Here is a 14,432-nt window from a genome sequence, read left to right on the forward strand (position 1 = left end):
GCAAGTTCTCTATTTCCAGTACATGTACACCGGCTCACGGCGGGCTCCTAAAATCTGATGGCAGACATTCACGCCCATTTTGGTGCCGGGGCGAGGCCACATCCTTACAGTCGATCAAGATTGGGCCAAACTTGGTCTTGTACAACTGGGGCGCTTTCCAGCGGACAGCGTGACTCGGCGCTTGGAATGTCTTCATCGAATGCTACGAAGGACGAACGCACTGTCGCACGTTTATTTAGAGCACATGCATTCTGCCGGTGAACAATGAACTTTCTCGTGTTTAATATAAGTGCACATGAATTTTTGATGCCATTTCCATATCCGAACATTCAATTTGGCGTCGTTTTTTTATATTCTGTCTGTTTTTTATTGTCATATGAGCCTTTTTATATGTGTTACTATGTCTGGTAATTTTACTGTCATATATTTCTTGTTGCATTTGCCTTCCTGTCGCAGTGCCGGAAAATTCTGTTTGCCGGGGGTCGGATGGGCATGCGCATTTATACATTTATCTGAATGGACTCTGTGACTACTTGCGTAGTTTATCATCCTTGTCCTTTCGGGTAATTCCAAGTTATTAAAGTTTAAGCTTAAAAAATAAATAAAAAATAGTAGCAATACCGTAGGGTAAAAAACGTTTAGGTGTCAATCGCTGGTTGAGCGATAAGTTGTATTTTAATGTCCGATTAAGTATGTAAAAAGGTACAAGTAATATTATCGCAAGTGTGGCGATAAAAGTGTGATCACAAGTGTAGTGATCAAGTAAAGGTATTATCGCAAGTGCGAAAAAGTGTGATCACAATTGTAGTGATTAATGTCCGATTAAGTATATTATCGCAAGTGCGAAAAAGTGTGATCACAAGTGTAGTGATCAATGTCCGATTAAGTATGTAAAAGGTACAAAAAGTGTGATCACAAGTGTACTGATCAATGTCCGATTAAGTATGTAAAAGATCACAAGTGTAGTGATCAAGTAAGTGTTATCGCAAGTGCGCAAAAGTGTGATCACATGTGTAGTGATCAATGTCCGATTAAGTAAAAGATTAAAAGATCACACGTGTAGTGATCAAGTTAGTGTTATCGCAAGTGCGCAAAAGAGTGATCACAAGTGTAGTGATCAATGTCCGATTAAGTATGTAAAAGGTACAAAGTATTTTCGCAAGTGCGAAAAAAGTGTGATCACAAGTGTAGTGATCAAGTAAAAGTCTTAGTGTGTTATTTAAAGTGTCATAGCTATTATCATGTAAAAGTGTGATCCAATGGTCAAGCGATTGGTAGAACTAGGTTTAGCCCAGCAAAGTATATGGTTCTTCCTAGTTCGGTCGCTTGATAAGCAATAGCATTTTTTATTTTTATTTCGGGTACGCGGTGTTGCTACTATAACGGTATTACTTCACCTTTTGTAATTTTAACGTGTGCTCATCCACCTCCGGTAGGCATATTTTCAAAGTTACAGGTTTCCACGAGTGAGTAGCCGATCTTTCGGGGCTCGTGGTTACCACCGGCTGTTTTTTCGCTGCGGCCTTTTATATCCCACTTTTTACTCGTATAATATATTAAAGAGATCTGTTAGTGAATACTTTGTGCATTCTATTACATTTTTTGTGATGTTTATTGGGAGGCAAAATATTTTGGAATCGGGTCATTAAACTAGTTAAATGGAGTAATGTGTTGTTTTATCGTTGCAGTCGTAAAATAATGAGGACATAAAGAGCTATTTTAGTTTGTGCTATTTAAGAACATTGGGTATATCAAATATATTTCCAAATGCAGACCACTATAAAGACTAGTGAAATTGTGGTTATGTAAAACCCATTACATTAGCCTTGTTCCCGGAAATCTGGGCGTAATGCGTGTGCGTAAAATGTCGTCCCTGATTAACCTAAACAGTCCACACGGTCTTATTTGGGACGACACTTTCCGCTTAAACTGGATTTTCAGTAAGAAGAGAATTCCTTTAAACTAGAATTCTATAAAAGCGGAAAGTGTCGCCACTAAATAGGATGTGCGGACTGCACATGCTAATCTGGAACGACACTACGTTTATGCATTAAGCCCAGTTTTCACAGAACGCGTCTCATATAAAATAATAATATTGTTGGCGCTGCTTGCGAGCTGCCTAGCCGACTGCGATGATTGGGTCCCATTCGGGGCTTGTGTAGTGCGGACTCCAGTTGTCCGGAAGCAGATGGCGGAAGTCCATGTGTTGGAAGTAGTCCAGTTTATGGCTGAAATAAAACATTTCATGTGTGTATCAGTACACCAGTGTTTTTTTTCAACATACAGACTGTTATATTATACGAGGGGACAAGGGTTGCTTAGCAAAATGTGTACATTTGTAGTTCCATGTATTATAGTACTTAGTTCTGATACTGTATGCATAAACAAGTACACGTGGATGCAAAACATAGATATATCGATATTCAACAATCAAACGTAACAAAAGACGTTCAATAATGTAACATGTACGCACAAGTCTGGATCGGTATACTTCCCCGTCGGCACAGGATACAAGGCCTCGTACGTACGTCCTGCCCCCGACCCGTGGATAGCGTACGCGTTAAACTTGGTCACTTTTGGCGGGAAATAATGGGCAGGAACATGTGCAACGCCCACCCACGTGGCTCCACCGTTAATGACGTTTGACGTGTACTGGATTGGCAGTTGGTCCTACAGTAGCGGCAAGAGTGGGTTTTAAAGCTCACCGACCATTTAACAGACAGCTCGATCCACTTTGTGTTTTGTAGTGACAAACAAAATGCAGTCCAATGTCTGCATTAAGGCTACCTCAACACATCATTTGTGTGTTTTTGTATCAAAAACTTTCTAATTGCCTGAATACCGAGCTTAAACATGAACATACAAATCAATCAATCAGCTAATCAACCAACCAACCAACCAATAAATCAATAAACCTAACACTTGGAAATAAATATGTGTTCATAGGCTTATAAAACTATTAATAATGTCATTTTCAATATAAAGATCAAATCCGCAAAGTTGTAATCTAAAAGTTCATCTATAGCATTTTTCTGCGTTTCGTCGGTGTATAAACTGTAGTGCAAATTACGTTTGATTTACATAAACGCGGACGAATATTTACGAGTTAATTTGTATAAAAGGCGGGTTCATCAGAGAATGAAAATCAGGCCATGTGGGAAGGTTATTAAAAAGAAAAAGACGACGTGGAACAATGGAAACCGTTGAAGTTATGAATAGTTATCACAATGGTTACTTACTTTAAACGAATCCCTCTGTCCTTTCAATAGCAGAAGAAGGTGCAACCCGTGGCTTCAAAACAACAATTCACAGAACTTTGAAACTATATATACGGTATATTCTACTAACAAGGAGCGCTTTCGAACGAAAACAATAGTTATATATTTTGTTACAAAGGTAGCTTTTAAACGCATTATACTTTCATTTCAACAAATGCTTTTAAAACATGCTATTGAGCCGAGAACCAGATGAAGCACAAGCTTAGCAGACGATTAATAATCCCAGCAGACGATTAATAATCCCAGCAGACGATTAATAATCCCAGCAGACGATTAATAATCCCAGCAGACGAATAATAATTCCAGCAGACAATTAATAATCCCAAAATCGGTATTATAATTCAAATTGTAAATTATTGGGTTTAAGTATTTTGTCGGTAATATATCCTTAAGAAATGAATGATTTCCGCATGGTTATGTTTTTATAGACATAGTGGACTGAGGCTCTAAAAACACCTAGGAGTAAACGAAATACAATGCGATTAATATTTAGTCAATTAATTTAACGGAATAATGTTAATGCTTTACAAATAATATTGCCTTATTACACGTACTTAATAAACACGATATTGACAGATGATAAAAATGACAAACGACATAACTACGAATTTATTCATTCGTTTTAGCAGATAAAAGACACGTACGGTGAAAGTTCCACTTCCAGATATTGATTTCTGTCATTCAAAAAGAAAGCTTCGGCAACTGAAAGAGACACAAAAACGACATGATTTCCGCGTTTCATGCTCCACATTTGAACTACATATACATGTAGTTTGCAGCATTCCGAAATTTGTAATCATCGAAATATAATGTTGTTCAAAATATAACGGTAAGATTCCGTTCAATTAAGTTTGAAATGCATTCATTAAAAAAACTTAACAACCAATTCAAGCGTATTCACAGTGTGCATTAAAGTGACATATACCGCATCTTTTTAGTATTTCACGATAATTTACACTTTAATGGTTAATTTCATACATTAAACACAAGTAATTTAAGTAGTTTTCGATGACATATGAAATATAATGATGTAAACATGCTGCTTGCTTACTTTTCTATAGACAAAGACCAACTTATAGTTACTAAAAACGAACAAAAAAGTAAAGCTCTTTCAAACCAAGTTCATATTTCCATAGCAAACACATTTGTCCGATCATGACGGATCAAAGAATCAAGATAATGTTTGCAATACCTTTATTTAGAAGCTTATGCCTGAATACTTAAATTAGTTTAACCCATTCATGCCTAGCGTCCTGAAAAAAGGACATTGCAAACAGCGTAGACCCAGATGAGACGCCGCATGATGTGGCGTCTCATCTGGGTCTGCGCTGTTTGCTTGAAGGAATTTCTGTAAGAAATATTCTAAAAATAGAAATAAATATACCAGACATCCCCAATTTTGGAAATAACTTGATCCAATTTAGAAGGATAGGAGAGTCCACTGGGCATAAATGGGTTAAATTAACGTTAAAACATATGAGTCGCGCTTAGGGGAAAGCAGATCACAGTATCTCCATAGCTAGCGAGGCTAAAATGTAATACTTAGTTGATATACCCTCATAGTCCCACAGCCCCATGTACGGTTGTCCGACGGTGCTGTTAGCAGGCACGCCGGGGTCATTGAAATAGGGGCCAGTGACCCGTATGATGACCTGACCTGGAGACAGTTGGCTTATACCGATGTATACACATAAACATGAGCCGTGTTCTGTGAAAAAGGTGTTTAATGAATGTGCATTAAGCGTCGTCCCAGATTAGCCTGTGCATTCCGCACAGGCTAATCAGGGACGACACTTTCCGTATAAACCGGATTTTTGCTAAGAAGAGACTTACATTAAACAGAAAATGTCATAAAAACGAAAAGTGTCCTCCCTGATTAGCTTGTGCGGACTGCACATGCAAATCTGGGACGACACTTAACGCACATGCATTAAACACCCTTTACACAGAGCACGGCCCACACAGTGGTCAACTTTAGGGTTTTCAGTGTATTTTGTAACGGATGATTCATTTGAGTTTGCAACACTCCAGAAGTGATATAAGAACAAATAGTCTACATGTAAAATATATCTACAAAACATAGTTTACATCGCCTATTTATAGAATGTCTTTTTCGCAAACTCTGAAGTCATATAAATCCGAAGTGCAACAGTGCAACGACGGTTGTGTTATTTTGTGTTTGGATATATTCGTTCAGCAATTTATACCCGCACGGTTTAACTGAATGAAGCAAGTCAATAACTCTGATCTTAAGAGCAATATTATCCGCGCACGCAGTCAGGCATGTGATCTTGTACAATTACTCTATGGTGTACGAACTGGTCCAAAACTATTCTAAACTGTCCGGGACGGTTTATAAACTTTAGTAAACTGTTTAGTTTAGTAAACTGTCCGGGACAGTTTACAAACCGTCCCGGACAGTTTCTTACTTTTGAACCGCTCGTGCGTCTGTAAACTGTACCGGGCGATTTATTTTGTGTATTACAAACCGTCCGGGACAGTTTAGGAAACTGTCCGGGACGGTTTCCTGGAAACTGTCCGGGACGGTTTCCTAAACTGTCCCGGACGGTTTACAGGCATAAATTTTAGTACGGCAAAGGTTCTTAGGAGGAGTCAATCAACCAATCAGAACACTTCGCATTTGTGTGCCATTTCGAAAGTGAGAATTTCCGTTTTAGTAACGTTTACTCGAGTGATTGTTCGATAATTTATCATTTGTACGCGAATAACAGAGATCGGTTTTTAGAGACTTGTCGGGAGGTGTTAAATTCCATTACAAGAATTTTAGAGACAAATAGGTCCCTTGAGGTGATTAACTCTTCACTGACAAGATTGGATGCTCTGGCTAGAAATGTGAACAGAATGACCACATCATATCCCGAGTTTACACCTACTCGACAGTTTCAGGGCAGCGACTGTAAAAGAAGAAATTCGTTACCAATGTCAGAAATACTTTGTGGGCAAATACATTTATTTCGAGTACATAAAATAATCATTTTTAACTCTGGCGTTTTTGGCAGCAATTATTGATTGAATATATTTTTAAAATCATGTTTTGTCTGAGAAAAATAGCGTCGCTCGAGATGACAACGATATTACATTACGACTTCTAAAGTAAAGCATTATTGTAAGGAGTGTTCTGATTGGTTGATATAAATAATACCGTATCGGACAGTTTAAACCGTCCCGGACAGTTTACTAAACTGTCCCGGACAGTTTACTAAACTGTCCCGGACAGTTTAAACCGTCCCGGACGGTTTATGCGCACGAACGGTCCAAAACTTTCCTAAACCGTCCCGGACAGTTTGTAAACTGTCCGGGACAGTTTAATAAACTGTCCGGGACAGTTTAGTAAACAGTCCGGGACAGTTTACAAACCGTCCCGGACGGTTTCTAAACTGTCCCGGACAGTTTAGAATAGTTGTGGACCAGTTCGTACACCATATTACTCTACCGTTAAATTCGTGGAACTAGAGTCAGGGTCAACTACCAAAAGATCACATGGCTTGCACCTGTTATTACACATATATAAGCATCATAACACTGACACCGAACATCAAAGCTTTACATGTAATTCTTGTAAACTAAAAAAAAACAACATCGACCAGTCTTTTCTGTGGCAATGAGGAAATGACAGTCCAAGTGATAAAACTAACAGCATCTCCACACGGCATTTTAGTAATTGTCACATTGTTGATATTCGCGGCGTTTTATTTCCGAATCATGTAAATATGTTTACTTTGTCAGTTGTTTTAACAAAAAGAAATGAATGGAATTGGCGTTGAATGGCTGAGCATAAAGTAGTTCTAGATAAGTCTTTAATCAAAGAAACGTGCTTCAACTATGTGCGTGGTTCTGAAAGCCTAACAAAATAAACTCTTTAGCCATCGCTGGCCGAGTATTCTCTTCTGTATTAACTCTTCCAGTGCTGGAACCGAATTGTGAAGGTCTGTGCAAACAGTTTGGATCCAGATGAGACGCCACAGAACGTGGCGTCTCATTAGGATCCAAACTGTTTGCTATTCTGATAGTATTCTTGGAAAAGAATCGAAGAAAAATGCTAATTTTACAAATTCAGCAGACGACATTTTAGCAGACGACAAATTTCCCAGCATGCAAAGGGTTATTGATGCTAGGTTACCATTAGCATCAACGGGTCCCACTGTGATAGTGACGGGGTCGTGATTGACTGGCCGCCCGTCCCATGTGGTGTTGATACGATAGGTCGACGACATGCCCTGCAACACCGGGCGACAGTTTAAATAACGGGTGCATAAAATAGCATATATAACAAAGAACGTACTATTGAGCATTGAGATTATAAAGAAACAACATATTCATAATCGTAATTTTAAATTAAACAGATCGTCAAGATGAATTGATATTGTTCGATTTATAATAAATTCAGATTTTTAAATAAAACCCTCACGCTGTATTATGCAAACTTTTTAAATACTGAACATGTTTCATAAATATCTAAATGCATGTTCCAGTTTCCGACAGATTATACTAAAAGAAGAAGTACCATTGTTCGTGCGACAGATTTTGAAAAGCACTCAATTCATGCTTGCAACTGTTTTAACTTTAGGTACATTAACATTATGCGTATAAATGGGCAAGAAGATAGTTGCATTAAGGCCAAAAAATCTTGTTTGAATTCACATCTGAAAAAAATAATTTAGGTAGGTCGGGTAAACTTTTTGTGATAAACGATTACTTTCCAAAATAATATTTTTTCTTGATTACAAACCATTTTTGCATGCCAAATATAGTTCACATTTATAACTTTTTATTTCGCCTAATACTGAAAAGCAGTGATATTTTTACAAATTTTGTTATCTGAGTCCTGGGACTCGATAACTTGCAAATCTATGAGTCCTCGAATTGAAAGAGTGAGTCCAAATATTAAACGATTATTATTTTTTTGAGAAATTTCATGCATTTTTGGGACTCACATAATTGAAAACTTTGCATCCCCAGAGATTTTTGTGAGTCTAGGATGCAGGACTCGCAGGTAAAAAAATCACTGGAAAAGTATTGCTTAATTGAAATTATTTATTAAATAACGCTATGGTCTTATTTACATGCCTATTAGAGCTGTTACGGTGGAACAATCAATATACAATCATACTTGTAGGGTATATCGTTATAGATCTAATGGCCATGTAAGTATTATTCTTAAAATGGGCCGTGCTCTGTGGAAACGGGTTTTAATGCATTTTATGATATTTTCTGTTTAAAGAAAGTATCTTCATAGCAAAAATCCAGTTTAGACGGAAAATGTCGTCCTTGATTAGCCTATGCGAACTGCACAGGCTAATATGGGACGACACTTTACGCACATGAATTAAAACAATTAAAACATGAATTAAAACCCCTTTTCACAGAGCATGGCACAAAAGTTTACATATCTGAGTGCCACCTACCTTTACCTATCGTGTAAAATGTTTCAATTTGCAACTCATGTTTGTGTTGTTTACATCCCTATCAATGGCAAATGTATCACCAAGGGAAGCAATTTAAGCCCATTCAGCGATTTGTAGACACTTAATTATTAATATAACATCAATACATAGATTTCATGTTAATGTGAAATGTTATTTATCGATTTACAATTTTATGTTATAACAATACATTCAACTGAACTTACTTAATAGTATGTGTTTCAAATAATCAATATATCTCCACGATTTTGTAAACGTAGCCTCGAATGTATACGCCCATTATTTCACGACAATAAATATAGTACATAGAGTTCTGTTCTGTTCATGTGATAGTAAGGTGGCTGATAACGCCATATCGTCCATGTGGGTTGTGAGGTCGGAAGATTTATAAGGTCCAACTCAAATGTCTATTTAGAACCCAATTAGCAGCAAATGGACCAATAGTGTTTGTACGCAGGAATCTTAAATTAAATATTTTAGAAATCATTAACGTGTCGGCTAGAAAATACTATTGTGGAAAGTTAATAATCGGTCCATTGTCCGTGGGTTTATGACATTTCGTTTGTTTCTGTTTCAACGACCTGCCAATACATTTTATATCGCGTTATTAATTTTAAAAGTGTTGAGACTACACAGCCGTGTCATTTTTTTTAATCTCTGACAACATCCATTTTAATCATGTTATAGTGTGGTCATCATAAAGAGATTGAACAAAGTTTAGATCGCCCTTTCCGTCCCATTCCAACCGACAATTCTGGTTTTGATCACGAGAAAGACATAACGAGCGCAAATACCACAAGTATAACATTTGACGCCGATTTCGTTTCGGCGTGCTGGTAACCACAAGAACCCAATCAAAGATGAACGACACATTTTACTGCAAAAACATCATAATGGATGCTTATACATGTGCGATATATATAACACGTGTTGCCCTTTTTTGTCGTTCTGATGCGTTCTCGTGCTTGCGAACTTCTGATCCAATACATGGTAGATATGAGAGATGTGCGTGGATGAATATGTGTAAAGAGGAACGCTGTGAGATTTGGTGCGTGGATGAATATGTGTGAAGAAGGACGCTGTGAGATTTGGTGCGTGGATGAATATGTGTGAAGGAGGACGCTGTGAGATTTGGTGCGTGGATGAATATGTGTGAAGGGGAACGCTGTGAGATTAGACAGAGCCTCGCTCTGGAAAAGCTATTCTTTATGCATGTGCGTACAGAGTCGTCCCAGATTAGACTATTCATGTGCGTACAGAGTCGTCCCAGATTAGACTCTCATGTGCGTACAGAGTCGTCCCAGATTAGACTATGCATGTGCGTACAGAGTCGTCCCAGATTAGACTATGCATGTGCGTACAGAGTCGTCCCAGATTAGACTATGCATGTGCGTAGAGAGTCGACCCAGATTAGACTATGCATGTGCGTAGAGAGTCGTCCCAGATTAGACTATGCATTCCGAACAGGCTAATCAGGGACGATATTTTCCACCTTAACTGGATTTTCGTTTAGAAGATACTTCCTTGAAACAAAACATTATATACAAGCGGACAGTTGTGCTCCTGATTAGCCTGTGCGGGCTGCACATGCTAATCTGGGACTACACTTGTATCAGGCCCAGTTTTTTCAGAGTCTCATACATAAGTTACGAGAGCAGCTATACATAAGAAGTGATTGGAGATGTAAGAGAAGACAGATATGAGAGATTAAAATGGAAAATGGCGCGAACACAACCCTTACCCGATGGTTGTGGACTTACAGCGTATGGGCACCTCACAATCTGGATCAACACCAAATAAGGACCGCCATTACTATATATGATGTATTTAAATGTCGAGTTCTCGTTCTGGTACGTATACAAACATTGCCCTATTGTATCGCTGTTGCGCGTTGGCACGTGCATGAAAAGGAAACCAACAAGCCATCACGGTAGTTGCTTCCATTCTTATTATAACACTGCTTATCATAAAAAAATGTACCGACTTGACAATTCTAACCTGATTATTTAGGAACGAATCAGGAACACTCCACAGGCAGCAAGCGCATTCTATGAACAATAAGTGCACTGTTAAACCAAAAAATCTCATTGCATCGCATGTAATGTACAACTTTATGTTTGAAACGATGCCGTCAATGTCATGTATTTGTCTGTTGTAAATAAGGCAATTCAAAACGAACAAGAGAAACGAAGAAAATGATAAGACACGGCATGTTCAAGGGAACAAGGTCAGGGTTACAAAATTGAAATGACTAGACTACCGTCACCATTTAAAGGGACATTTACACAGATTTTGGCATTTATTGACGTTTGCCATTAAAGGGGCCTTTTCATGTTTTGGTAAATTGACAAAATTAAAAAAAATGTTTCAGATTCGTAAATTTTCGTTGTAGTAATGATATTTGTGAGGAAACAGTAACACTGAACATTTACCATGCTCTAAAATATCCACTATATGCACCTTTTGACGATTTAAAAACCTGAAAATAATAAAGCGTTGCAACGCGAGTTGTTGTCGTTATATTTTGTGAATCTACGAGGATTGCTTAAGGGGGTCGGTCCAAGATTAGTGACAGTATGTATCACAGAGGGGTTTAAAATGGTCAAAATAGCGTGAAGTACTTTGTGGACGGCCCCTTTGTTCCGAATATTAAAGTGTAAGTGACCGATTAAGCGTCACTTTGAGTATCGCGCAAAATATCGTGTCTCGAGTTCAAAGGGTTACACACGATATTTTGCGCGATACTCAAAGCGACACGCGATATTTACCAAGATGTATCACCTTTTTGGCTACCTACACAAGGGCGATATTTCGTGGACATTCTCGCGCATCGCTTCGTGTATCGCGCAAAATATCGCGCGTCGCTTCGTGTGTCGCGCAAAATATCGCGCGTCGCTTCGTGTGTCGCGCAAAATATCGTGGCTAATATTCGGCCCACTTCCCAATTCAATAAAGTATACATTTTGCCCAAATGGGACCTACAATTTCCCAATTAAAAGTTTCCACCAAACAAATATATTTAAAAAAAATTGTATAGATTTCAACATTTTTTCAACCTTATTAAAAATAATACTGAAAAACACTTCTATTCTTAATTTGAAGCATTTTTTTAGCGAAACGGCAACAACTCTGATATCCCAATTTTAGGCAAACCCTCGCGATTCTTCCCAATTGAAAGGGATTCGGCCCAATTCCCAAAATGGTGAAGAAAAACACTGAATAAATGTTGTATCTTATTTTACACCTCACCAACACAGTGAGAACACATTAACACATCAACTCAACCCTCCTCACAACTCTCACTTGGGTACAATAAATTAGATGGACCCAGTGTCTACATAGAGAACCGTATACCCACTTCACAAACATCAGTGAAGTAAGACCCGCACTGGGCATGAATTAGTTGAACACACATCAAACGTCTGTGTGTGCTGGCGGAACATACATGACTATAATCTGTGACTTGGCCCAATTAATCAACCCAAATTAACGTGAGATTTATTGCCGTCATAGAGAATCAGAACAGGATTGTCGAGACAACGTTCAGGTAAGTATTTTAGCAGGTGTTGCTCATGGTACCTTTTGAACACAGCATTATTACTCCGTCCGGACTCAGTGACTGGACCATCAACTGCATGACCCCCACCATCATATAATTCTGACTTCATTCGTAACCCTGGATATACAAAGAATGGCGGAACACTATTACCAATGGCATTTCCGCAACCAATGCTTGTGACCAGGGTTCTTGAAGAAGATGTTACTGCTTGTGGGTGAAATTCGCAGCCTGCACCTGCTGAAGGCAATTTATGGGTAGTCGACAAACATTTCTCCTCAACATTGTATATCCGTTCTGGCTTATGCATGAGGTCGTACTTGTCAAGGACATAGCCAAGTTCAGAGTAAAACACAGATTTCACGCTGGTGGCTTTAGCACGTTGAATATCAAGGCCATGAGGCTTTAACAATTTCAGCTCGAGCCAGATGTGCATAAACAGAGCCTGCACCACTTCAGCGTGAGCGGATGCTCATAGTCCCGTTTTCCAAGAAATATGGCATATTCACTAGCGATGTCAAAAAATTCTGACTGATTGTAACCATATCCACAGCTTTCCATGAATTTAAGATGGTCGGCGAAGTGTGCTTCTTCCTTATGAGAGACAGTAGTTGATGTTCTAGAATGGGTTGCCTCCAGATTGACTCTTCCATTCTACCTGTGTCGCAGAGAGGCTTCTGGGTTGCCATACATTCTGGTATTTAACCCTTTGCATGCTGGGAAATTTGTCTTATGCTAAAATGTCGTCTGCTGAATTTCTAAAATTAGCATTTTCTTCGATTTTTTTCAAACAATACTATCAGAATAGCAAACAGTTTGGATCCTGATGAGACGCCACGTTCTGTGGCGTCTCATCTGGATCCAAACTGTTTGCAAAAAGCTTCAAAATTCGGTTCCAGCACTGAAAGGGTTAATAGGGGCCCCTGTCAGCAAAACCTTGCCATAAGCTGTTTTCATTGGTAAATAGCACCTGTACTACTTTTGTGGAACCTACACGAAATAATAAGTTATAATAAGTAGATGTTCAAAATACGCATAATTTATTGCGAAACAAATGTGCAGTTAGATTTCATAAACAAAAGTACAATTCTGAGTAAAAAATATTCGCTTTATATTTTCGGCTCTAAGTTTAAATGCTTAAATACAGAAATTAGCGAGACGTATCAGTATAGATGTTCTGGTCTCATTCAATAATTGTAAAACTTTAAACATACTTGGTCTTCTTCAGTAAACATCATGTATAAGTGTATTTCTAAATTTATCATAGGCAGGGCATATCAAAACAAAATGGAATCTTCAATTTAATTAAGTGTACAAAATTTACAAATTCTTTAATTTCTTGGAATGTTTTGGTGCCCACCGGTTTCTCTAAATAGGACATGAGGAGATAATCTTAATTGTGCAATTATGTTTCTAATTTAAAATTTTCAAATTTTTTCAAAGTAAATGGATCTTTCAAAAGTGGGTTTCAATTCCTTGTAAAGAAATCGTGATGAAGTGCCATTAACATCATTTCACCATTTTCAAAAAAATCGTGTAAGCTATTGCTAAAATTACAATAAAGCTGTTAACATTAACAGATTCTGGATATATCCTCACGTCATTAAAACCAGACTCTTGTAAAAGTTTTCGAACGTTTGATGCCCACGAGTTCTTGTGAGGATAACCACATGCATTGTTCAATTGTCTACGAATAATATTGATTAAAATACAGTTGGACGATTTTTCGTCGAACAATTTTAAGAAATATTTAACTACTCGTAAATATTGACATGCATTGTGTATATACATCGGATATCTACCTACTTTGGCATGCAAAGCACAGGTGGTTAGCGTGTGGCTATGATATTAATTTGTGAAAACATCGTTTTAAATGATAAATAATCATATAACGAAAAATCAACTTTTCTGAAAAAAAAATCACTATCAAATATATATATAACAAGGTATCCAACTCAAAATCACCCGAAAACAAGGTGCATCGCTTTGAACAGCAATAACTTCATCAATTGTGCAGCGATATTCATGAACCCGGTTTTATTCAACGCAGAAATGAATTTCCTTTCTGGAAATGTATATATCTTGTTATATTTCTACTAATGCTTTGTCAAATTTTAAGAAATGACACGATACACAACAAGTGTGACATTTACC

General features: G+C 37.9%; 1 protein-coding gene and 2 pseudogenes across 4 annotated transcripts; 1 reads left to right on the forward strand and 2 right to left on the reverse strand.

Moving 5' to 3' along the window:
- Positions 1-1,742: 1,742 nt before the first annotated feature.
- On the reverse strand, positions 1,743-10,890 carry LOC127838241 (UPF0462 protein C4orf33 homolog). Of its 4 annotated transcripts, none has more exons than XM_052365862.1 (7): positions 10,721-10,888; positions 7,420-7,516; positions 4,834-4,935; positions 3,923-3,980; positions 3,240-3,291; positions 2,474-2,670; positions 1,743-2,228 (listed from the first exon to the last, which is right to left on the reverse strand). In XM_052365862.1, the coding sequence occupies exons 1-7, from the start codon at positions 10,808-10,810 to the stop codon at positions 2,120-2,122; spliced, it is 705 nt and encodes a 234-aa protein (XP_052221822.1). In that variant the 5' UTR covers positions 10,811-10,888; the 3' UTR covers positions 1,743-2,119. The 4 variants fall into 4 exon arrangements, with proteins under 4 accessions (XP_052221822.1, XP_052221823.1, XP_052221824.1 ...); XM_052365863.1 differs by lacking the exon at positions 10,721-10,888 and adding an exon at positions 8,929-9,077; XM_052365864.1 differs by lacking the exon at positions 10,721-10,888 and adding an exon at positions 8,705-8,838.
- Positions 6,421-6,644, reverse strand: LOC127840201 (small nucleolar RNA snR44; annotated as a pseudogene).
- Positions 6,594-6,742, forward strand: LOC127840199 (small nucleolar RNA snR44; annotated as a pseudogene).
- Positions 10,891-14,432: the final 3,542 nt, after the last annotated feature.

The sequence above is a fragment of the Dreissena polymorpha genome, chromosome 7, assembly GCF_020536995.1.
Source record: "Dreissena polymorpha isolate Duluth1 chromosome 7, UMN_Dpol_1.0, whole genome shotgun sequence".
NCBI lineage: Eukaryota > Metazoa > Mollusca > Bivalvia > Myida > Dreissenidae > Dreissena > Dreissena polymorpha.